Raw genomic sequence first — 23,116 nt, forward strand, 5'->3', positions numbered from 1 at the left:
AATAGGAAGGCAAAGGACAGACCAGAGAGGGCGCTCCCGGCCACGCACACGAGATCTGGAACTCTGGAACGGGCTGGGCTCTGGGATTACCTACTGGAGTTGGGGTCAGAGCACGGAGGCCAGGCAGAGGTATTTGCCCTATAGCCCATGAACACTAGTTCTTCAGAATGTTGAGAGATTATGGTGGAAAAAAGGTTTGTGGCCAAGCAAGTTTGAAGGACAGTAGGTTAAACAGAGTCAACAGATTTCTTTGCAGAGGGACTTCTTAGTATTTCGTGGACTGATGTGTGTGCTTGAGGACATCCGATATGAGAATGCCGTGTTTCTCAAACTTTCTTAACCAAGGAACACTCTTACTGAAGTTCAGCTGCAGAGCAAGTATTCCTTGGAACGTGCTTTGGGAAACCACAGGGAGCCATTGCTCTTTGAGAAAGAGTAACCTGTTTGGCTGTGTGTTTTGGGAAGATCACCCGGGAACCCTTTGCAGGGTGGCTGGGGGCGCACAGCATGGAGGCAGAGATGCCCGGGTGGAGGTCATCGAAACCCACCCCACCCAGCGCAGCCTGGCTCCCCCCACCTCCTCATGCATCAGTCTCCCCCTTGTTCAGTCTGTCTTAGCCGCTGTGACCTTTGGTGTATGTAACACTCTAAACCAGGGGTCGAGCAGCTTTACCTGGGAAGGGCCAGATAGTAAATATTTTGCACTTTGAAGGCCATAGGTGTCTGTGATGACCTCTGCACCGCCCGTGTGTGTGAAAGCACACAGATAAGACATAAATACACAATCTGGGGTTTGCTGGCCCCTGCCCTCAACTGACTATCTCCTGAGAGCCTTTGCAGCTGCTCTTCCCTTTGCCTGGAATGTTCTTTCTCTGATCATCCTTCTTGACTCCATCCTGGCCTCCGAGAAACCTTCCCTGCACCTCTCCTCGAAGGGCCTGTGTCCCTCCTGGGTTCTTCATGCTCTTTCTTCATGCCACATGTTTATGTCATTTTGCAGAAACCTCTAGCAGTGCTCAGAGTTAATGGACGGCTACCCTGAATGAGGTGGAAGAAGTGGGGGTGATGTAGGGCTGGGGTGCAGTCTGGGAAGGAGGGGTGGGCTGACAGGCTGGGGCCTATGAATACTGGCAGGGGCACATGGGGCGAGCAGCTGCCCAGTGCCTGTGTCTCCTGGGCCCCTGTTGCGGAGTTTTCTGTGAAGAGCAGTTCATGAGGCTGTGGTCTACGGGGGCAGTGGGAGTCTCGACTGGGAGCACGTGCAAGTGCTTCTTGGGTTGGAATGTCCGGACTGGATGGGCGCTTGGGGTTTGTCTAGTCCCACCCTCTCACTGGACACGTGGGGAGGGATGGCCCTGCTCAGGGTCATATGTCAGGCCTCGAACCTGCCCGAGCAGGGTACTTTCTCTACTCACCAGTGCTGTGCTTGAGTGAGGGTCTGGCCAGCCTCTCCCACTGCGCCCTCCGTGTTCACTAAGCCCCTGCTGCCATGGATTTAAAGCTGATTAGTCAGTCATTCAGCAGGTACTTGAGTGTCTAGAGAAGTGGACAGAGACAAACCTCCATCTGTTTCTCATGACTTTAAATGCACCTTGTCCTTAACTTTCTATTGTAGAATTTCTCCCACAGCAGGTGGGAAGACAGCAGGCAGGTTCCTCCGTAGCGGTAGTAGCTGCCTGAAGTTCTGAACTGAGTCTTACCAGGCACAGGCTGCAGTCAAAGTGAGAAGAGTGCGGGGATAGATTAGCGATGCCTGTCCTGGTCAGAGGAGGGGGAAGATGGCACATGTGCCATCTCTTTGTCCCACCTGTCCCACACACTCAGTGATGGAGCCCTTGTGTTCTTGCCACAATGCCAGAATAAGTACCAGGAAGGGCCAGCCCAAATCTTAGGGTTGTGTGTGACTTGAGACCTAAAGAAGAAATTTCTAATAATAATGACTACCGTTAAGTCAGCACTTACATGTCCGTAAGTAAGAGCTAAGTGATTTAGTTCATTGTTAACTTATGCAGTCTTTCTAACAGCCCTGTGAAGGAGGTACTCTTATTAGTCCCACTTTACAGATGAGGAAGCTGAGGCAGAGTCTTGTAGGTACCGGCCTCAGGCTCCCCAGTGGGAAGTGTGTGATAGAGCCAGGATGCCTACCCAGGTCTGATTTCTCTGCTGTGTGTGCTTAACAACCGTGCCCTCCCCCTTCTTGGGATGAAGTGGTCAGTTAAGATGTTAGAAGACTCTGTTAGGGACCTGGGGCTGTGCCATGGGCCAGGGGCTTGTCAAGAAGGCAGGGACTTTGAAGGAGTGCCACGAGTGAGTTTGTATTGATTGTATAATTAGAGCTAATAGAGCGTCTTTGAGAAACCAAAACAGTGTTATTGTATTGTGACCCAGCACTCAGTCCGAAAAGCGAATTATCCGTCACACGTCAAGAGAACATTAACGCGGGCCTAACCTGAGGCTGGTTGTGAATTGGATCGTGGCCTGGCCAGGTGGGATTTAGACATGTTGGTACTCTAGCATCTTAGGCGTATTTAGTCACCGTTTTAGATGGAGAAACACGAGGGTGAGGCTCCCTGAGGTCAGTGTGAGGCTGTGCCAACCCTAGCCGGGAATGACCTTGAAGGACCCCTGGTCCTCTTACACGGGCGTCCACTCCTGGCTGTGCCACGGCCCCCTCGGCTGTTGCGCCGGGCTCTGCTTTCTTCCCAGCGCCTGTCTTTTGGCCCAGAACACCTAATTTTGGTACTTCTCCAGAGGGCCTCTGGCTGAGCCCCAAAACCAACAGCATGGACTGCTAAGGAATTCATGTTAAATTGAGGGGGACACAACCAAATGTGGTTTGGTTTACTTCTCTGTAACCCAGCCTGGGTCTGTTTTACAGGACCAGTGATCCCAGCACTCGAGGTTAATGCTGACTTGGTGCGCAGGTTACAAATCACGGAGCACAACAGCAGCCAAGCCCCACTTACGCTAAGAGGCGTGGGGGCTGTGGGCCTTAACTGGGGAACTTTTTAAAGGAAGTGCAGTCTTTTTATAATCAAGTAAATGTAGCTACAGGCTTGTGGTAATGAAGAAATCTGCCTTTTTTGGCAGGGGGGTCCACTGAAGGCTGTCAGAATTGATAGGGCTCTGGAGATAATATGGAGTAACCGTCTCATTTTGGAGATAAGGAAACCAGGGATAGAAGAGGTTAAGGGACTCATTTGGTTGTTGTGTGGACCAGTTGCCTAACTAGCAATCGGGATCTAGTATACAGATTGGGGGTGGTGTGGTGGGGGAAGTGATAAGACCAAAACTCACTGGTTCATTCTACAAATCTGACCTGGGCGCTGGAAATACAACAGTGAACAAAACAGAAATCTGGAGGGGCTCATATTCTAGCAAGAGTGGAGGAGACGTAATCAATACATAAAATGGATGGTATGTCATAAGATAAAGAATGCTGTGAAGTGAATGGAGGGGAAGGGGGTGGGGGATTAGGAGAGACAGAAGGAGTTAGTGCCTCACCAGAAGGGGACATTTGAACATGGGTCTGAAGGAAAGGAGGGACTGAGCAAAGCAGTCATTTGGGAGAACCACATCTAGGCAGAAGGAACAACAGGTGCAAAGGCCCTGGAGCAGGAGTGTGTACATTGTGTTGGAGCTGCAGTAAGGAGGCTGACATGACTGATAGAGCTTCGGAGGCTATCCTCAAGACCTTGATCTTTACCCTGCATGAGATAGGGGGATCCCCTGGGGATTTTGAGCAGAGGTGGGCATGGTACGATTTGGTTTTAAAAGGATCATACCAGTTGCCAGGAGGTGAATAAACTCTGCAAGGGGCAAGATTGAAGAGGTGTTGCCAAGGGTTCAGGACAAGCAGGACCTTAGAAGTTTGGCTTGGAAGTGAGTTTTCGAAAGGCTGTATTTCCTCAGGTCTGAGGAATCTGATTCAGCAAAGCATTGTGTCCATCCAAAAAATGCATGCTTCTCCATGGCTGGTCTCCCAGATTTCTCCCTTGCCTTCTTTCTAGCCTCACTAAAGGCCAAATAGCTTATTAGCCCTGTGTTGAGGAGCCCAGACTGCCTAGGTTCAGGTCCTGGGGCTGCCCACTGCCTGGTTGTATGACATTGGGCTACTTACCCGACCTCAGTGTCCTCATCTGTAAAATGGGTATGATATTAGACCTTCCCTTATAATGTTGTCAGTAAGGATTAAGTATAGTAATAGTAATATGCATTTGCTTAGTTAGCAAAGTGCCTGGCCCGTAGTAGGTGTTCAAAAAATGCTTATTTTTATCATCACCAGGCTGGATTCCCTTCTTAGGAGGAGGTAGAAGTGGGATGGCGATTGAGTTCTTCTTGAGTCTGGACACTGTAGAAAGGACTGGAGTCAGGGACGAGGGTCGGGGTGGAGGGCTGACCACAATCCAGTTCCTGTGTCATGCAGGATCACGCACAGATCTCCCTTGGTCCCCACAACGGCCCTCTGAAGTTGTGATGCTACCCCTCCTCCCCAGAGGGAATCAAGCAATAGGCTTGTTCAAGGTCACGTGCGTAGTAAAATAGCTTTGGGCCTAGCCGAGTCTTGTCCTTGAAGCTAAGATTTTTCACGGGTGGACTCTTAATCTGATCACCACGTGTGTGCAGCTACAGAATTACTTTTTTAAAGAACATCTTGTTTAGAATTTTAGTTTTCAGCAGTAAAATAAAAGTAGCCCTAAACAAATTAATTTGATTTGCACAAAAGCCGGCAGTAGCAGTAGGCCTGATGGTAGTCAGTGACCAATACGGTAGCAGCAGAATGAGTTACTTAAGAATTCTGGGTATATTCTAGCCAGGACACATCTTTATCTTGACTCTAGGTTTATGATGCTGTTATTGGAGCTCGGATGTGATTTCCAGAAATGTGTATTCTCAGCTTATTGAACTTTGGGGCAAAGTTGGGCCGCAAAGATTCTAAATCGCAGGCTGACTCTGGGGTTCATATACTCATCCCTTGGGGGGCCAGTGCTTTTTTGGTGGGCAGAGTTTCCTTTCTGCTTATCTATTACTGTTAGACCTAGACTCTGCAGAGAGGGCGGATTCTTGAAAATTCAGGCACATCCTTAGGTTTGCCCTGCAGAGACAGCCGCAGAAATGCAAACTGATGTACATCAAAACTGGTGAATCATTTTTGCCCAATAGCACTGTGGCTCTCAAGCTTGGGGCTGTCCAGCGGAGGGAGGTGACCGGTCCCTAGGAAACCTCCATTCAGTGCACACTCCTAGCAGGAGTCTCCCTTCTGTGTTCTTTGAGCAGATTCAGAATGTTGTTGGGCCCTTGGTTTTTTTTTTGTTGTTGTTCTTTTGTTTTTTTTTAAGATTTTATTTATTTATCTGACAGACAGAGATCACAAGTAGGCAGAGAGGCAGGCAGAGAGAGAGGAGGAAGTGGGCTCCCTGCTGAGCAGAGAACCTGATGTGGGGCTCGATCCCAGGACCCTGGGATCATGACCTGAGCCGAAGGCAGAGGCTTAACCCACTGAGCCACCCAGGCGCCCCTGGGCCCTTATTCTTAACCGCTCAGGGCATCTGGAAGTCTTGGCTTCTTGTCCTGAGGAAGCACAGCGTGGATGATGGTAACGAGGGTGACCTGGCCTGGCTGCTTCTGGAGGCCGTTCATCTGAGAAAACAACTCGGGAAATTTCCACAGCTTCCCCCTCTGTCTGGCTCCACACCTGAAAGAGATCCTTCTCCCCTGGCTTATGCTTTCTCCAGCTTTGCACGCAAAGCCTGGTGCTTCAGAACGTCCGTAGGCTCCAGACCTACCTTCCTGATCACTCCCTCCTGCCCATCCTGCGGTGAACTTAGCTGCAGCGAGTGTCCTCATCCCCCTCCTGTCACTGCTGGTGTAGGGGGGGTGGCCATGCCCCCCATGCCTTCTGTTTTCAGGGGACCCTAAAATTGCCCCTCTGCGTTCATTTATGAGTACTCCATCCGTGGCCCGAGAGCTGATGTTTTTGATAGTTTGACCAGACTTTCTACATTTTTGTCTGGCAAATGCTTGGTAAGGACGGGAGAAAAGAACTTAACACTGACAGAGCCCCTCTGTGTGTGTGGGGCCAGGCTGGCTGCCTTCCTTACGTGCATCTCTGCCCTTGAATCTCTTAAGCGGCCCTGAGCGGTTCGTGTTAACTTCACAGGCTTACGTGCGAGGAGAGGGGGGTGTAGGTGGGTTAGGAAGCTTGGCAGAGCCCAGCCCCCAGCACCTCGGGAAGACCTGGACCAGGTCAGGGACATGTTGGCAGGCCAGCAGCTGGGGAGCTCCGGGCCTCTTGTCAGCGTGGGCAGGTTGGTGGGAGTGCAGGTGGTCTTCTTGGGAAGATCTTTATCTTTCATTCCAAGGAGACAGTGGTCAGAGGTGCCAGGCGTCAGAGAAGGGACTGGAGGGGATAGTAGCAAAGTCACAGCCTCAGTGGGAAATCGCATTGGTGGCAGAGGGAGAATCTTTCTTCATCATCCAGCATGAGGACCAGCTTGGGGGCTGCCTCAGTCTCCCCTGGTGGACTTGGCTGCCTCTGGGATCTGCATGGGAGCCTGTGGCTGCCCCAGAGGATCTGTGCAGGACGACAGGCAGGAACCCCTCGGGGGCCTCCCCTTCCCCATCTTCCCTGGTGAGGGAGTTCTGTCCCGGTGAGAAAACGGGAGTCTGCAGCTTTGCCACCGTGGGGTGAGGGGTACCCCTCAACAGAGTGAGTGTTGAAAGGACCGTGCGCCTTGCTCATGGGTCCAGACTGCCCCACTGCTACCTGCCTTTCCAGCGAAGGTGGTGTGTTCCTTAAAATGCTCTTAATGGTAATTCTTTTTAACAGTCTGGGCCAGCCTTCCTTGTGCCTTGATTCTTGTAAGAGAAGTTTCCAGCTTTACCTGGAGGGCCCTGTCCTACTACATGTCAGAGTTCGTGACTTGACAGCATCACTCAAGACTCCTGCCTTTTCTCTTTTCGGTTTAAATTAACCAGGGAATTCACTCTTAATATTTAAATCTTCACGCTGCCTTTCTGAACTAGTATTACCCAGCGTCGTGGCTGACTGACAATATACACTAAAGAAAATTAAGTGCCTGGGAATTATCTCAAACTAATGCTATATTTATGCATTGTAGGTTATTTTGAATTTCTAGACTGTTAAGAGTTGTTTAATACGTTAATAGTTTTAATCTATTAATCTCATCTTTTCTCCTTGACTATTTATTAAAATATATCAGGGATACATGACAAATGGAAGTGCAGATAATTCTGAGAGTTACGAAGGCATGGGTGATGGTGTGAAGATTTGAAACACGGGCGGAATAGTAAATACAGACGCAGGCCTCGTTACCGGGGTTTGTGGAAAATAGGGTTTCGCTGTAGGTGCTCTCTCTCCCGGTCCTTCCAGGCTGGTGGAAGCCACAGCCTTTATCCCTGTTACGATTCCTGTCCTTGTCACCAAAAACAGGAGACTCTGTGTCCGCGGGACCTGTCTGCACATGGCAGCCAATTTGGAACGTGTCAAGGGGACTTAGAGGTCAACAGGGAACATAAAGCCCAGGCACTTTCTCCGTAGCAGACGTGGAACCCTTCATGCCGTAGCTCTGTTACATTTCTCTGTTGCTGTGTTAAGTATCTGGCACGTGGCCCGTTCTGTCAGGATGCTGAGGATACAGGAGGAGATGAGGGGGTATGCCCCCCACCTCTTGGGAGTTTCTGGTTGATAAGCCAGACTTTGTTCATTCAACAAGCGCTTTTGAGCGCTCTCCTTTTGAGAAGGGAAAACGAATCATCCACACGACTAGAAGCCCACGGGTTGGAGTCAGGCAGATCTGGGTGCATCCCGTTCTGTCCGTAGAAAGCTGTGTGACCCTGAAAAAGTCACTCGGTGTCTCTGATCCTCAGTTTTCTACTGAGCATCTATCAGGCATTGGGAACAGGGGCGGTGCCTGGACATGGGGTGAAGCACTGTGCCCCCAGCCTGTCTCAGCCACTCAGAGCCCCTCAGAGTAGCTGCTCTTGTCCTCCTCCCCTCGTGACAGGATCCTTGCCTCAGTCACCTCCACCTTCACGCTGACATGTGCCCCTCTGGTTGTTCTCTGTCTGTGTCCTTCTGCAGGCGTTAGCTGCTGTCCACTAGGGGCCAGACTCAGGGATACACGGACAGTGGGTAGAGCCTTCACGGCTGAAGGGCTCTCAGCCACGTGGAATCAGAGGGCAGATTCGCAGCTGGAGCCCGTTAGAGGCACAGGGGGCTTTCCCAGTAACCGTGGGGATGAGGCTGTGGATGTCAGAGACTGCAGCTGCCCTGGGAGCTCAGCATCCCGTCCCGTCTGCATGCTCGAGAGTTGGTGCCCCCTTGCAGGATAGATTGTCACGGAGCACCTGCACCTTCCAAATCTTTACGTGTCAGTAATATCTCAGCAGAGCGGGAGAAGAAAAAGACTGGGGGTCAGAGCATCATCCGGCTGCCCTCTTTTGGCATTTCAGGAGGACGGAAGAGGGTGTTACATTTGGGAAAGTTCCTGCTGGAGAGAAGCAGGATAAGAACGCAGCCCTTGTGGAATAAGCTTCTCCGTTCAGAATGTGACTCCCATTGAACATCTCCGGGCCGTGTGGTTGCCTAGGGCCTGGGGGTAGACCACACTGAGTTCGTTTCCTGATGCGGTTAAACGTGGACGTTCTTTGTGAGTCGGGTTGAGGGCGAGGGAGAGACACCCTGAAGGCCATGCTCATACCACCCTTTCCAGGACTCACTGCATGGCTCCTTCAGGGTACAGGCACCTGCTGATTGCTTCTTCTGTGCCAGGTATAGCTGTGGGCACTGGGAGGTGACAGGGAATGGACAAGAGAGAGTCCTTGTCCTGCTGGAGCTCACGTTCCAGCCGGGGAGACAGACGGCAAAGGGGATAAGAGGTGATTGGTGGGTGAGTGCAGGATGAGTAGTGAACAGAATGGGTAAAGTGGGGAGTGGGGAGACGGGGTGGGGAAGGCTGGGGTGAGCTGTGTGCGGGTGTAGATCAAGGAGCTAGGATGTCTCCGCTGGCCCGGGGATGTTTGCATGAGTGCTAACGTGCGGGTATCCGGGAAGGGCAGAGGAAAGAGCAGGGGGCAGAGGCCCCCCGGCCCCATGTGCTCAGGGCACAGCAGGGAGACTGGTGTGGCCCGCAAGGGGCTGTGTTGGTGAAGGCAGTGGGCTCCTGGGGTATGTCCCGGAGAGCCCTGGGGGTCAGGACTCTGGCTGCTGCTTGGGTGAGGTCTGGGACCGTAATGGGTTTTGAGGCCCGGGGGTGACATGACCTGGCTTGCTTTAACTAGGTCCCTCTGGCTGCCGTGTTGAATGTTGACTTTGGGGTGTTGGGCAGGGGTAGGTGCAGGAGACTGGCTGTGTAGTTGACAACAAGACGGGAGGCTGGGGAGGGCAGCAGGGACCGGGGGCTGGTAAGGAGTCGTCAGGTTCTGGACACATCTTGCAGGTGGAGGTGGCAGGATTTTCTAGTGGACTCATTAGTATGGAGTGAGGGAGAGGGAAGACAGGTTGGTTCTAGAGTCTGGGCTCCTAACTGAAATTGAGAAGTGTGCGGTTGTTTGATTGTGGTATCGTGGATTGTGGGGTTTAGCCGAAAGAGAACTGGGATGGGAGTCAGGATTGTCTGGACTTGGGGGAGGGGGTATAGCAGTAGCTCATTTGGGGCCTGTTAAGTGTGGGTGCTTCTCGGGCATCCAGGGTGGGGGGCGCGTCCAGCCGGCAGTTATGTGTGTGGGTCTGGAGTTCGGGGGAAGGTCCAAGCTGGAGATGGAATTTGGGATTCATCATCACATCGTTAATATTTAAAAGCCCAAGTCTGGATGAGATCACTTCGGGAGTGAGTGTGGATAAAGATAGAAGAGGTTCTAGAACGGATCCTTGGGGCATGTCAGCATGTGAGGGTGAAGAATTGGCAAAGAGGAATCAGCAGGAGACAGAGAAGGGTAGGAGGTAGGAGGCCCCCCAGCTGAGCACATAGCCAAAGGGCGCACAGAATTTGACGGGGGAGAAGGAGGTTCATCTGAGGCTGCCGACAGAGGACGAGGTGGCCGAGGACAAGAAGGGACCATTGGCTCTAGGAGCATGGAGGTCATGGGAGGCCTTGGGAAGAGCAGCTCTGGTGGAATGGGGGAGGCAGAAACCTCACTGGACTCGGAAGCCTTGCCAAGAAGGGGCCTGCTGACACCTGTGAGTAGGGAAGAGTCATTTGCAGCTCTTAGGTCATCAGGACTGGGCACATGGGTAGCGTCGGCGGACTGGGTTGGTGGTCAGCCTCCGCAGCGGGGTACACACAGCCCCAGAGGTCGTGGCTTAGGTGTGCGTTAGTTCCGTTAACAACCTATGCATCTGTGCATTCGTGGAGAGTGTATTTAAGCTCAGCTTGAGGGAGCCTCATTCCTAAGGAGTAGAGTCTTTTAATGAAGTTTTATTCTCACAGGAGTTAACGAGTCATTATTTACACACTGCGATTAGAACTTTTGCACCCACCCTTCTCATTGTTTAGGGGCCGAAGTCCTGGGGTGAGTGAGTGGAGCCTTCGCAGGTGGTGGGGGGGCCCTCAGGCCGGGCCTTGGGACACAGATGGGGGCACTGGTCCCAAGCCTGTGCGAGAAGGGGCACACACCCTGCTGGGGGAGGTCTGGCTTCTGTCACAGCCTTAGACTCTAGTGCACTCGTCATGCGAATGGGGAAGCTGAGTCAGGCAAGGGCAAGGTGACGTCCAGCGTGCGGAGAACCCGCATAACTGCTGTGAGTTGGTAGAGCTCCAAGCTTTAGCATTTTTGGTGGAGTGACGGAGAATTACACCCAAAACAAAGTTGTCTGGCTCCTGGCCACACAGAATCCCCTGGAGCTCTTCTCTAACATGGCCAGAAGTGGCATTTGTCTTTGGGCCCCAAATCCACTGGTAATGTTGTTTGGTTGTACTGTCTTAGGCTGTCTAGCTTCATGGGAATGGCACCAGGATGGGAATCAGAAAAATTTTTCCTGGTCCCTGGAAGTTGTGTGACCTTGGGCATGCCCTTCATTCCCAGTGTGGACTGAGGTCCTGCTGTGCCCCAGGCCTGGTACTTGGCCTGGGGCGTGGACATGAACCAAACAGGCTCGGGCCCTGTGCTGGGCTTCGGTTTCTGCATCTGGCTCCAGGGCTCTCTTGAATGCCAGATGGGCTGGGGAGGGTCGAAACACTTGAAGAACTATTTGGTAAAACCCAGAAGAGGAGATTTGCTTCTGAAACTTTTCCCAGGCAGGCTGTGCAGACACAGCGGAGGGGCCACATGCAGCACTGGGCATGAGTAAGAAGGAGGCCCAAGAAAACGGAGAGGAGCGGCTTTCAGACTTCACCACGGTGGAGCTGGTTCTCCAGGACTAGTCTGACACTGCCTAGTAGTGTCCAGTGGCTGCTGTAACAGATTGCCACAGACTAGGGGAGCTTAAACCAGAAATTTGTTCAGTTTCAGAGGCTCTGGGGCGACTCAGTCCTTTGCCTCTTCCAGCTTCTCGTGGCCATCAGATTCCTCGCTTTGTGGACACGTCGTTCCAGTCTTGGCCTCCGTGGTCATGTTGCCTTCTCCTCTTCTCTGCCTTGTCCCCTGTTCTGTCCGTCATAGGCCCTGTGTGTCTCTTATATGGATGCTTATCTTTGCATTTAGGGCCCACGTAGGTAATTCACCGTGATTCTCATCTTATCCTGAAATTAAATACATCTGCAAGGAGCCTTTTTCAAATAGGTTCTGGGGATTAGGACATGGGGATATCTCGAATAGGGGAGCACTGTTTACCCCACGACAGGGAGATAGAAGTCCATGTGTACATACATCAGGCTAAAAATCAAAGAGGGAGCAGAGGTCTCAGAGCCCCACTCAACGCCACCCTCTTTATTGAGGCCTCAAGAGTACTTTTGACCCATTGCTGTGGAACCCCTAAGCCCTCAGGGAACACACTTTGAGAGCCGTTGCCTCAGTGAAGGGTCAGTGCTCTTGGGGAAATCCTTGCGCAGGGACCCACTGGGTCTGGCTTCTCCCTTGGGATTCTGGCGTGAGCAGGAACCAGTGGCCACAGACGATAACTACTTACAGAGAAATATCCTTTTTAGTGCCTGACTTTAGATTTTATGTTGAAGTGTGACTCAGGTTAAATATAAAATTCATAGCATATCTTGAGCAACTATTTTGTAGTTATCTATATATAAATCTATTTTACAGCGACACAAATAGAATAGATTATGGAGTGTCAGCATGGAGATAGATTCCGAGTGCTTTTTCACTAATATACCTAATGATTCGTGCTGAGAATATCCAAGGGCTCCCCTGTACGTTTAAATGGATGTAATTAAAATAATGAGCTCTATTTTAAAAAATGGTATATGAAAAAAAATTTTTTTAAAGAAGTTAGAAGATGCTATACCACTAATTCAAAGTGATATAAGTACTTCAGTGATTCCATTGTTATTAGGACACCTAATTAAATGCAAAGCACCCGAGAAAAGCAACATTTAGGCTTATATATCTAAAGCACGAAGCCAGGAAAAGAGAAGTTGCCAGTGTCCTTGTTGCCGCCAAGGCTGGGCGGGGGAGGGGGTGTTGTCCCATTTAAAGGAGAGTCTGTGCGCGACAGGATGGCACACGTGGCTCCCAGTTTAAGAGTCTCGTGTGGGGTCCCGGTGGGTGTTCAGAAAGGGGGTCTGACTTCCCCCTTGAGCAGGCTGGGAAGGCTTCCCAAAGGTGGGGGCGTCCCCATGAATTAGTGACAATGGCATAATGGCAGCCGCCGTGCCTGGAAATCCACCCTGCCCGGCTCCCTGGCTCGTCTCCCCATCCCCAAGCTGTCAGGGATCATGGTCCTTCTTTAACGGACGAGGAAACTGAGGCTCAGGGAGCCTAGCCCAAGGTCACAGGGTGTATGGATGCCCAGCTTGTCTGATTCCAGCAGCTCCTCCCTCCCACCAGGAGGACATCATGATGCTGGTGGGGTCCTTGAGAGCAGGAGGGGACACGGAGTCTGTTCAGGTGGGATGGGCAAGTGCTCATAGACCTCAGACTCGGCTTCTGAAGGTTGGTGGGGAAGAAAGGGGAGAGTCTGTTCTATTCCCTTCCCTCCTTGTGACCTGTCGTCACGGGAGCGCAGACAGGGGACCTGTGTCTCTAGGGGACCTCTTTGCTGTTCTGGAAGTGCCTTTGCTCTGTCCTTGGGTCTTAACCCTTTGTGCAGTCAGGGTCAGGATGAGCCAGGGCCAAGCCCCCAAGACTTGTGAGCTGGCATTCAGGCCCTGACGGGGTCCCCATGTTCCACCCCGTGCCCTGTGAGCCTTAGGACCAGCAGGGCCTTGTTAGTGTCTGTGTGGTCTCGGGGAGGGAGCAGCGGTCTCAGTAACTGTCAGCAGTCGCCATTGGCGTGAGCATCTCTGCTCTGAGTCCCTCTAGACGAGGTCCTGGATCTACATTTTTGCGGTTGAACTTCACAAGACCTTTTGAGTGGATGTGGGGCTCCCCACTTCACTGATGTGGAAATAGGCTCCTTCAGGGTCACCAGCCAGGATGTGATAGTGATGGGACCTGAACCCCTGTTGATTTACAATCTCCACAGCCCCTGCAGTGTTGTCTGTGCCTTTCCCCTGTGTCCTCTGCATCCTTCCCTCCCCGGCACTCTGTGTGAGACAGTCGACGTGCGTAAATGTCTCCACGGGTCCCCCGTTCCGGGTCCCTTGCAGACCTTGGCTTGTCTCTGCATCATGGCGCTGTGGGGCAGGTGCTGTGTTTGTCCCCACTGTAGGGGTATGAAGACTGAGGCGTGGAAGGGAGTTTGGAGTCATTTGCACAAGAACCCAGAGCTTGAGAGTGGCAGTTCTGAGATTGGCTGTGTGACCAACCATCCACCTTTACAGAACCTTCCATCTGAGTCTGTCATGGCCCGTTCCTGCCAGGCTGTCCATGCACCTCTGCTCTGGTGCTCCGGTGCTGGGGAGGACCCCCCCCGCCCCCAGGATGTCACCTTCTGTAGCTGGCTGGCTGACAGATTATCCTCCTTCCCTGAAACCATAGCTGTCCCCTGTTAACTTCTCAGACTGGTCCTGTGGCTCCTGGGGCCTCACTGAGCCTGAGGCTTTTTGGCCCTGTGACAACTATAAAGTGGGGGATGGGTCGTCTTGCTCCCTTCCCAGGGGGCACTAGTCCTCAGCAAGGGGGCTCTAGCTCAAGATAGCCCCCTCTGAGGAAGCAGCAGCCAGAAAAGTCAGGCGGCCTGCCTTCCCCTGCTCCCCCTGCTCCCCACTCACACCTTGGTTCTGAGTCTCTTCTGGATGCAGAAGGTCAGGAGTGGGAGACATGGGGGCTGCCCCAGGAGCAGGTGGGCAGGCTTCCCTCTGCAGGTTTCTCCCTTAACCGCAGTGCGCCGAGGCTAAGAGCCAAGATGCCTGCATCCCATTTTGGTCCCACGTCTTCCTACTTGTGTGAGTTGGATCATGTTATTTCTCCTCTTCAGTGCCTCCGTTTCTTTTTCTATAAAACAGATCATCCTAAGGCTTCCTCCGCAGTTGTTTCCAAGCTGAAAAGAAGTCTGTATGTTAGCATAGTCCCAGCCCGTAGGAAGCAACTTCAGAGTTTGTTAACTCAGTAAAAGAAGTGATCCCGGAGGCGATCGAACCATCCCGATTCAGGTTTCCCGCTGCGGAGAAGGGCAAATGCTCGGATGGCATCAGGTGGCCCTAGTGTGGCTGACACATCAGGAGGAAGCGTCGTTGGGCCCACCGAGTGCTCAAGATGCCACAACACTTTGTCATTATTAATAATAGCGATGATGGCCGTGTCTTGTTAGCTGTTAGAGGCCAGCTGCTGTGGTACGTGTTCGGTTCGTTGGCGGACATCTCCCTGACAGTCCTATTAGCTCCGTTTTGCAGATGGAAAAACTGGGGCTCTGAGGTTAGGCAGCCGGCTTAGGTCACCCCAGCAAGGAGGTGGCTGATGGGACAGCCCTGGCTTCTGGCTGGTTCCCCCCAGGCTGTGCTTCATGCTAGCTGTCCATATGAGTCCTGTGTATTTGCTCAGGCTGCCATCACGGAAGACCGCACACGGAGTGGCTTGGACAGATGTATCGTCACGTGGTCCTGGAGGGTGGGAGTGTGAGATCAGGGCACCTGCAGTGTTGGTTTTTGGTGAGGCCACCTTCTCTCCGTGCCCTCCCATGGCTGGGGGGACACAGAGCTCTCTCTTCCCTTTCTTCTAAGGCCACAGGCCCATCAGATTATGGTTCTACTTTTTATGACCTTATTTAACCTTAATTATCTTTCAAAGACCCCGTCTCCAGCTAGAGTCATGGTGGGGCTTAAGAATTAACCATAGGAACAGGGAGTGGGGGGGAATACAATTCAGGCCATAACACCTCCCCAGTGCCTTCTCCTTGCTCCCTCCTTGTTAGCTGGGACCCTCCTCCTCTCTTTCTTCCATTCCCCAGCCCAAGAGCAAGTTCAGAGCTGGGAGGGACCAAGATTATGAGCAGACTCATGCACTTGGTGACGGATGGAGCCGCTGAGTCCCAGAGCAGAGCAAGGTCTTGTCCAGAGTCCCACAGCAAGCCCACTGCAGACCCAGGGTCTGAACCTGCGTCCCTGCCTCCCAGCCTGGCACCTCTAGTCGATGTGCTAGTAGGTCTTGTCTGAGCGTGGCTTGAGCCTGGGCCTTAAGGTGCAGTCCACGGAGAGGGCTAAATGTGCGGGGCGGCACCCCCAGCCTGGACCGTGATGTGGTCTCCCCTTTCTTGCGCACCTTGGCTCTTATACCTCAGAGACAGCAGTGGTGATGATGAACCCCCTGCCAAAAGGCTGAGGGGGCCCTTAGGATAGCAGCCCACCAAACCGTCTGCTCGGGTGATGGCAGGGACCTGGCTCCATGTCATGGCCTGTCCCCCAGTCTCGTGTGTGGGGCTGGGCGTGTGCCAGCTCTGTTCGGGGCCACGGTGGACCCCTCATGAAGGAGGCTCAATAGTAACCAGGGTCCTGTCGCCCTCAGCACCGAGCTCATGACCTTAAGGATGTCTTCCCATATTTGAAGGCCTCCCTGGAGGCCAGAGTGTTGGTCCGAGTGGGGCTTTTGGCTTGTAGTGGCCTGTCTGCCCACCGGGAACAGGGGGAGCGTGAATAAACTCTCTAGCCCTTCTGCCAAGGAGGGGAAGGAACAGCATGGGGCACCTTGCACACATACTTCAACCCTTGATGCTCAGAGTGTAGACTGAAGGTGAGCAGCCCCGGCCCCGGCTGCGTGCTCGTTAGAGGAGCAGACTCTCAGGCAAAACCCCAGACCTGCTGAACCAGAATCGGCATTTTACCCATATTCTCAGCTGATGTGTATGTGCACTGATTGAGAACTGATCCCAGCCATCCAGAGCGGCCCTTGGAGGTCTTTTGTAACTCCAGTTAAAAGAGTTTAGATCTCTTGAGAGCCCAGTTTCTGTTATCTGTAAAATGGGTGGAATTGGAGCCATACTAGGCCAGTGGTTTTCAAACTGTGTTCCTCCGAGCACAGTGGGTTCCCAGGAAGACCCCCGAGGGGCTGCCGTGGGGCTTGTGTGCTTCAGGGTGAGATTCGTAGCTAAACGTTTTGCAAGCCCCTGGGCCTGTGGCTCCCAGGTGGGTCTGGGGGCTGGCTCGGGGTCCACACTGAGCGGACTCTCTTCTCCCCCAGGGAGCGCTTGAAGCGCAGCCAGAAGAGCACCAAGGTGGAGGGTCCAGAGCCCGCACCGGCTGAGGCCTCGCTGAGTGCCGAGCAGGGGACGATGACGGAGGTGAAGGTGAAGACCGAGCTACCTGATGACTACATCCAGGAGGTGATCTGGCAGGGGGAGGCCAAGGAGGAGAAGAAGGCGGTCGGCAAGGACGGGACAGGTGATGTGCCCGCTGAGATCTGTGTGGTGATCGGTGGTGTCCGCAACCAGCAGACCCTTGGTGAGTGCCTGCCTGAGAGGGTCGGGGCTGGGACCAGGGTGGTCGGGTCCCGAAGAGCAGAGGGCTGCCTCTCCCTGGCTGAGAGAGCTTTCGGTGGCTCCCCGCTGCCTTCAGGGAAGGACCTAGTCTCCTTAGACTTGCCTTTGGCTTGTACAGCCCAGGTCTGGACTGCTTTCCTTTCCATCTGACGTGTCAGAGCCCAGCCTGTGTTTTAAGACTTTGTTCAGGTCAGATGCCTGGACTTTCTGTAGGTGTGGTGAACCCCTCATGCTGTGGGGCTCCCATGCCCCCCAGGTGGGTCTGGCACAGACACATCGCTCGTTGTCCTAAACGCCCACCTGCATTTCTTCCTCCTTGGGATCCTGAAGGCGGCTCCCAGTGCTGTCCTGCTTGGAGCAGGTGCCTGGGCTGGATCACATTGGTGACAGACCAGCACCTTCCCCTGCCTCTTCTGGACAGGGTCAGGCTCAGAGTAGCTCTGCGGAAATGAGCTTCGTAGCAGTCCTCGCTCCCCCACTAGGGGAGTCCCCTCGGGGGCTCCTTGCACCCCTGCCAGGGTCACAGACTCAGATGCCCGTGAGGCCCAGCACATACACGGAGCGGCTCTGTCCTCTGTGGCCGCGGTAATGAGGTGGGAGACAGGCTCTGTGTGGCCAGATCTCAGTGGACATGCCACAGGCCTGAAACGCGACATCTGATGTGAATTCTTTTGGCTTTAGGTGTTGGCGACTAATTTGACTTTTGAAATCTGCCTAACAGAACCTATCTGGGGGTCTGGGTCCTTCCGTGGCACAGGTTGGCAACCCCTGGTGTGTAAAATAAAGTCTGCGGGCCTTACCCTGGCGCCAAGGCCTAGCCTGGTCTGTTTCCATCCGCACGGTCCTCCCTGTCTTAGACACGCCGCCACCTCCCTCCCCTCTCCCTGTCCCCTCTGGTCCAGCTTTGGCTCACTTGCTCCAGACTCCTGGGCTCATGTCCCACGTGTGGCACGCAGGGCCTTGTGTGGACATTCCCCTGTGTCTCTGTCCCCAAGTTTACACTCGAGTCCTGTTGCCTCTTCTTCCCAGCTGCCAGGACTCAGCCTCATCCTCCGTTTCCTGGCTGTTCTCTGTCCGCCCACCTGGGCCATGTGGCATCCTGCAGACAGCCATGCCTTCGTGTCCATGCCTTCGTGTCTCTCTGCCCTCACTTGCCCTCCACTCTGGCTGCCAGGGGCCTTGGGAAAAACAAGTCATTGACCATGTCACTCATGTCACTCTCTGCTTATAGACTTGGGACTCCCCACTGTGTCTAGGGTCAAGGCCATAGTATCAAGATCGCCTATAACCTGATGTCTGTTTCTTATTTATGACCTTTTCGGACCTTGCATTCCAGCACACACACTGCCTTTCCATGGCATCTCTTGCCCTTGGCTGGTACTCATTCCTCTCCCTGTAGTTCCTTTGCCCATGTGCGCATGCCCAGATGCAGCCTGTCTTTCAATGCCAGCTCCAGTGCCACCTCCTCCCAGAAGCCTTCTTGACTTTCTTCTAGCCAGCGTGTTCTGTTTCTACCTTGCCCCTCACTTGGGTACTCCCCATGATCTGTTTGAGATTAGAGGGACCTTGTCTGTGCCTACCTCTGCCACAAGACTAGAAGCCCATGGAGGTTGGTGCATCGGGACTTGTCTGATCTGTGTCTCTGGATTTGCTGCTTCCACCCCACAATGTCTAGCAAGGTACCAGCTTCTAGGGGGCAGTACTGACATCAGTGTCGTAACTGTCAGGATGGGGCTAGGTTATGCCCAGTCACAACAGATCCTGAAAGTAACGAGATCTTGGTAGCTCAGAACCACAAAGGTTTCTTCCTTGGTCACACTGCGTGTGCGGTGTAGGTCATCTGGGGGCTCTGCTCTGGACCCAGGCTGAAAGCAGCCATTGTGTGAAATGCTGTCGGCCAAGGGACAGAAAGAAAGCAAGCTCTGGAGGGATTCAAACTGGCTATTACCTGCTGCAGCCCAGAGAGTAGAAGAGTCAAGTCCCCTCCTTGTCATTGGCCACACGAGTCACATGGCCCCACCCAGCTGCAGGTGGCCAGGAGATGTCATCCTCCCATGTGACGGAATTGGGATGACCCAGCAGTACGTGGTGAAGAGCTTGAGTAACAGCCCAGTGCTAATAAGCCCAGGGGAAGAAGGGCCTTTTCAGGAGCCTGTGTCTGGCCTTCCTCCATCAGTATGCGTTCCCTGGGTCTAAGGACAGTGTTAGCCACTAGGGATCTGCCACTGACCCAAGACAGGACGTGCCCTTGCTCACTTGGGGTTTTTTTGTTTTGTTTTTTTTTTTTAAGATTTTATTTATTTATTTGACAGACAGAGATCACAAGTAGGCAGAGAGGCAGGCAGAGAGAGAGGAGGAAGCATTCTCCCCGCTGAGCAGAGTCTGATGCGGGGCTCGATCCCAGGACCCTGGGATCATGACCTGAGCTGAAGGCAGAGGCTTTAACCCACTGAGCCACCCAGGTGCCGCGGGGGGGTGTGTTTTAAGACTCACTGGACTCAAGAGCTATTTCTGCCTCCTCCCCAGGAGATGCTCGCTCAGTGAAGAGTAGGTGAATCTGAATCATGGGACGGAGCCAGCAGTCGGGGTTCGGTGGGGAAGGCCTAGGGCAGCCATGCTAGCGAATGTTCGGAGGGAGTCTTCCCTGCGCCAGCTGCCGGCCACGGATGGTGGCTTCCAGCTCGGTGGCCGCTCAGTGGCAGGGTTCTTGGCTTTGCGGTGCCCTAGTGTCCTCTTCTGTTCAGTGAGGCTCACTGTCCTGCCCACTCACGGGTGTGCAGATGAAGAGGCAGTGGAAGAGAACAGCGTTGTGCAGGGGAGATGAGCTCAGGGCTCGGTCTCCGAGTGCATCCAGGCTCTCTGATGTAATAGCTGTGGGACGTCAGGCAGGCTGCTTGACCTCCCTATGCCTCAGTTCTCAGAACTGCCAATTCGTGGGGTTGTGCGAAGATTCAGTGAGGTGAGGTCTATAAAGCCCTCAGCATTGCACTTGGTAAAGACTAGCTTTTATCAGTAGGATTCGCATTGCTCTTCCGGGGCGGAGAGTGCCTCTTTCAAGTACCTCTTCAAGGGGGAAGATTGGTAACAGTTCCTGCATTTTTCTGAAGCCTAAGAAATAAATACACCAAGATGGTGTAGAGAAAAAATGGGCCGGGGAAGAAGTTGGCTCTGGGTGAGGTGTCAGAGGACGCGGGTTCTAATTGAGCCTCCATTGTCTCGTCTGAACAGGACAACCTGTCCCGTCCCGGAGCCCCTGCTAGTGCTTCCTTCCTAGAATCCAGGGACTTTGGGTATGTTGTGACATTGCTAAGTAACCTGCTTTTGGCAGACCCTTATTGAAAAAGGAGTACAGCCACGGTGGCAAGGGGGAGTGGAGCCGCCCTTTTGGAACCCTGAAGGCAGGCAGGGCCTGGACCTTCCCGGCTGGTTATCGAGGCTCATTGTGCATCCGTCGGGGCAGACCTTCCTCGTTGGGGGTGTAGTTTCTGTCAAGGGTCAGGTTCAGAGAAATCTGGGTTGGCCTCTGTACCAGAAAAGAAAAGCATTTAAAAAAAAAAATCGATGTAAGAATTGAGCCTTTCAAATTCAGCTGTTCTCAAGATGGCAAGTAGGTTTCATCTCGTGGGCCATGTCCGAGTAATTGCTGCTGTTTATTAGGGGTTCTGTGTTAAAGATTCTAAAGGGGCGGCGTGATTAAGCATGATTGATTATTAATGTCGGCCACAGATGTGGGAATAGGCAGTGAGGCTCTGTATGCTACGGGTTTGACACCTCTTATCCCCTCATTTTATAAAGGGGCAAACAGAGGCCAACAGAAAGGAAAAGAGTGGCTCCCAGTGGTCCATAGAGCAATCAGTGGCATTTTCTTCCACTTCACGAAGGGACTATCCACCTCACAGCGACCCTCTCCCACCTGGAAGGAAAACAAGGAGGGAAAGCACTTCTGGGGATCTGGCCAGGGGCCAAATGCTGATGAGAGCCATCCCTTTAAATGCACCTGTGCCACAGAGGCTGGGTGGTGTGGAGTTAGGGAACACGTTCCCCAGCCGCTTGGCGGGGAAGCATGAAGTTCTGTGCGCCCAAGGGCCTCCAGAGTGCCCCGCTCCCCCAGTCACGCTCAGGGTTCAGAGCCAGCCTCTGTTACTGAATAGAACAGTGTTCCCAGTGGTCACTCTGCTGCGCCGTGCCGTGCGGGAACCTTGCCGCATCCGCAGTTCCTCGCTGGCCCTGTAGTGGCCATCAGACAGTTTCCAGTGGCACAGACCTCATCCAGCGCACTTCCCGTGGGGCAGCCAGGGCTTGGACCTGAGGACGGCATCTTGCAGCTTCTCAGGCTGGGAGAGGCTGGAGGGGCATCAGTGCCCAGGAGGCTGGCTGCCAGGCTTGCAGTGGGGGCTGCTGTTTCCTGGCTGCCAGAAGTTCCTGTGCTAAGAAAGCGATCTCTCGCTCTTAGAAAGAACGTCACTACCATTGGAGCCAGTGTGGGGGAAACCGGGGGTTTTGAGCCAGAAGCGCTGAGATGATCTTGAACTCGATGACTCGTTGGATAAAACCCGAAGTGAAAGGAAGTGAGGTCACCTTTGGCCTGTGTGCACCTGACGGGCTACACGTGCATCTCGGCATAGCAGCCCCAAGGGCGGTTGGATTCACACTTGAGGTTTCGAGAACCCCAGGAGGAGTGTTGAACACAGGGCGCTCCCGTTGCTGCCACCTCCACCCACACTCAGCAGCCGGCGTCGCTGACGGGTCACCCGGGACATCAGCAGTGTGCCTCTGCGTCCTCCTCAACACAGTCCACCGGACGGCACTGCCAGGCAGCTGGGGTTGAAAAGTAGCAAGCGGAAACCTACTTGCTGTTCTTGTCTTAGATGGTGAAGACAGGGCAAGCTGGGTTTAGAGCAGCCAGGACGTTCAGTCCATGCAACGTTTCCTGGTTCTGAGAGAGAAGGATGCTCGGATCCCATCGTAGTGGTCAGAAGGTCCTACCCAGCAGTGGGTGCTCGTCTCTGTATGGTGAGACATTGGTCCTTAATCCTGGGGAGCTTACACGTGAGGGAAGCCCAGGGAGAGCGGCAGGTGCCTGGAGACCAGTGTTGCAGGAGCCCCTAGAGGGAGCAAGCCAGCCAGTGGGGCCCTTCCTCGGATGTGGGGTGTGGGCCAACCAGCTTATTTCCAGCCCCATGGAAGAGCTAAGGGCTCTTTGTCCTGGGGAGGAAGAGACTGGGGGTGGGGGCCGGTGGTAGGGGTCCAGGAGAGGGGGAGGATAGAGGTAGTCATGACTGGAAGCATTTGAGTGGGAGGGGAAGGAGTGGATGTGTTCTGCCTGGCCCCAACTGGTAAGGGGGCATCACCAGTGAATTCAGCTCAGTAACAGGAACCTGTGTGACTGTGGGAACTGTCTGGAACCAGATACAGGCCTGGGAGGGCATGAGTTCTGTCCCGGAAATCACTGGACGGGGTGCAGGAGGCAGAGTCAAGGAGCAGATGGAGGACTGCACGGGTGTTTTTAAGCAGTGAGCTTTGAGCACGGCGGGGAGAGGTGTTTCCATGACCGTAGGACTGCCTGGGGGAGGCAGCACAGGGAAAGGGGGCGGTGGCTCGGCTGCAGCTCTGGAAGGAGCAGTAGGAGGGCAGGCAGCCGTTCAGACCTGGCCACGTGGATTTGGGTCTGTGACAAATGCGGGCAACGGAGGTGCCAGGTCCTGCCCCATATCAGGCCAGCTGGTAGTTTCCTGTTTCAGTGGGTGGTTGGCAGGTCTCACCCCGGAGGCTGCCAGAACCAGCCCTCAGCCCTTTGCTGCAGCCGCGTGGGAAGGAGGGGTTCTGGCCACCCTCCCAGGCACGTCTTAGCTCTGCTTCCAGTGGTTCAGGGTGGGAAGGGATCCTGGGTGGAGGGTCCCCACGGGAAAGGGTCCCTGGGCTGTAAATCCGAGAGTCCCAGGATCTGCCCCAAGGTGGAGTCTCACATGGGACCCTTAACCTCTCTGAGCCGTGCTGTCTTCATAGATTGGTGGGTGTAAGAACGTCTGCCTGTCTTTCCAGGAGGCATGTTGCGGGCACAGGGAGGTAACAGGTATGAAAGTGTTTTTTACACAGAGAGACAGAAAATGCAAAACAGCTCCCAGCAGTGTT

The 23,116-nt window shown here is 53.6% G+C and overlaps 1 protein-coding gene across 14 annotated transcripts in view; it reads left to right on the forward strand.

The window, feature by feature from the left end:
• The window catches only part of ZNF618 (zinc finger protein 618), a 170,199-nt gene that overhangs the window by 99,335 nt on the left and 47,748 nt on the right, over positions 1–23,116 (forward strand). For all 14 annotated transcript variants that reach the window (XM_032865669.1, XM_032865672.1, XM_032865670.1 and 11 more), the window contains exon 3: positions 16,687–16,946. In XM_032865669.1, coding sequence (XP_032721560.1) covers positions 16,687–16,946 — 260 coding nt within the window. The remainder of the gene's footprint in view (positions 1–16,686; positions 16,947–23,116) is intronic.

This window comes from Lontra canadensis, unplaced genomic scaffold, assembly GCF_010015895.1.
Source record: "Lontra canadensis isolate GAN:19392208 unplaced genomic scaffold, GSC_riverotter_1.0 scaffold30, whole genome shotgun sequence".
Classification (NCBI taxonomy): domain Eukaryota; kingdom Metazoa; phylum Chordata; class Mammalia; order Carnivora; family Mustelidae; genus Lontra; species Lontra canadensis.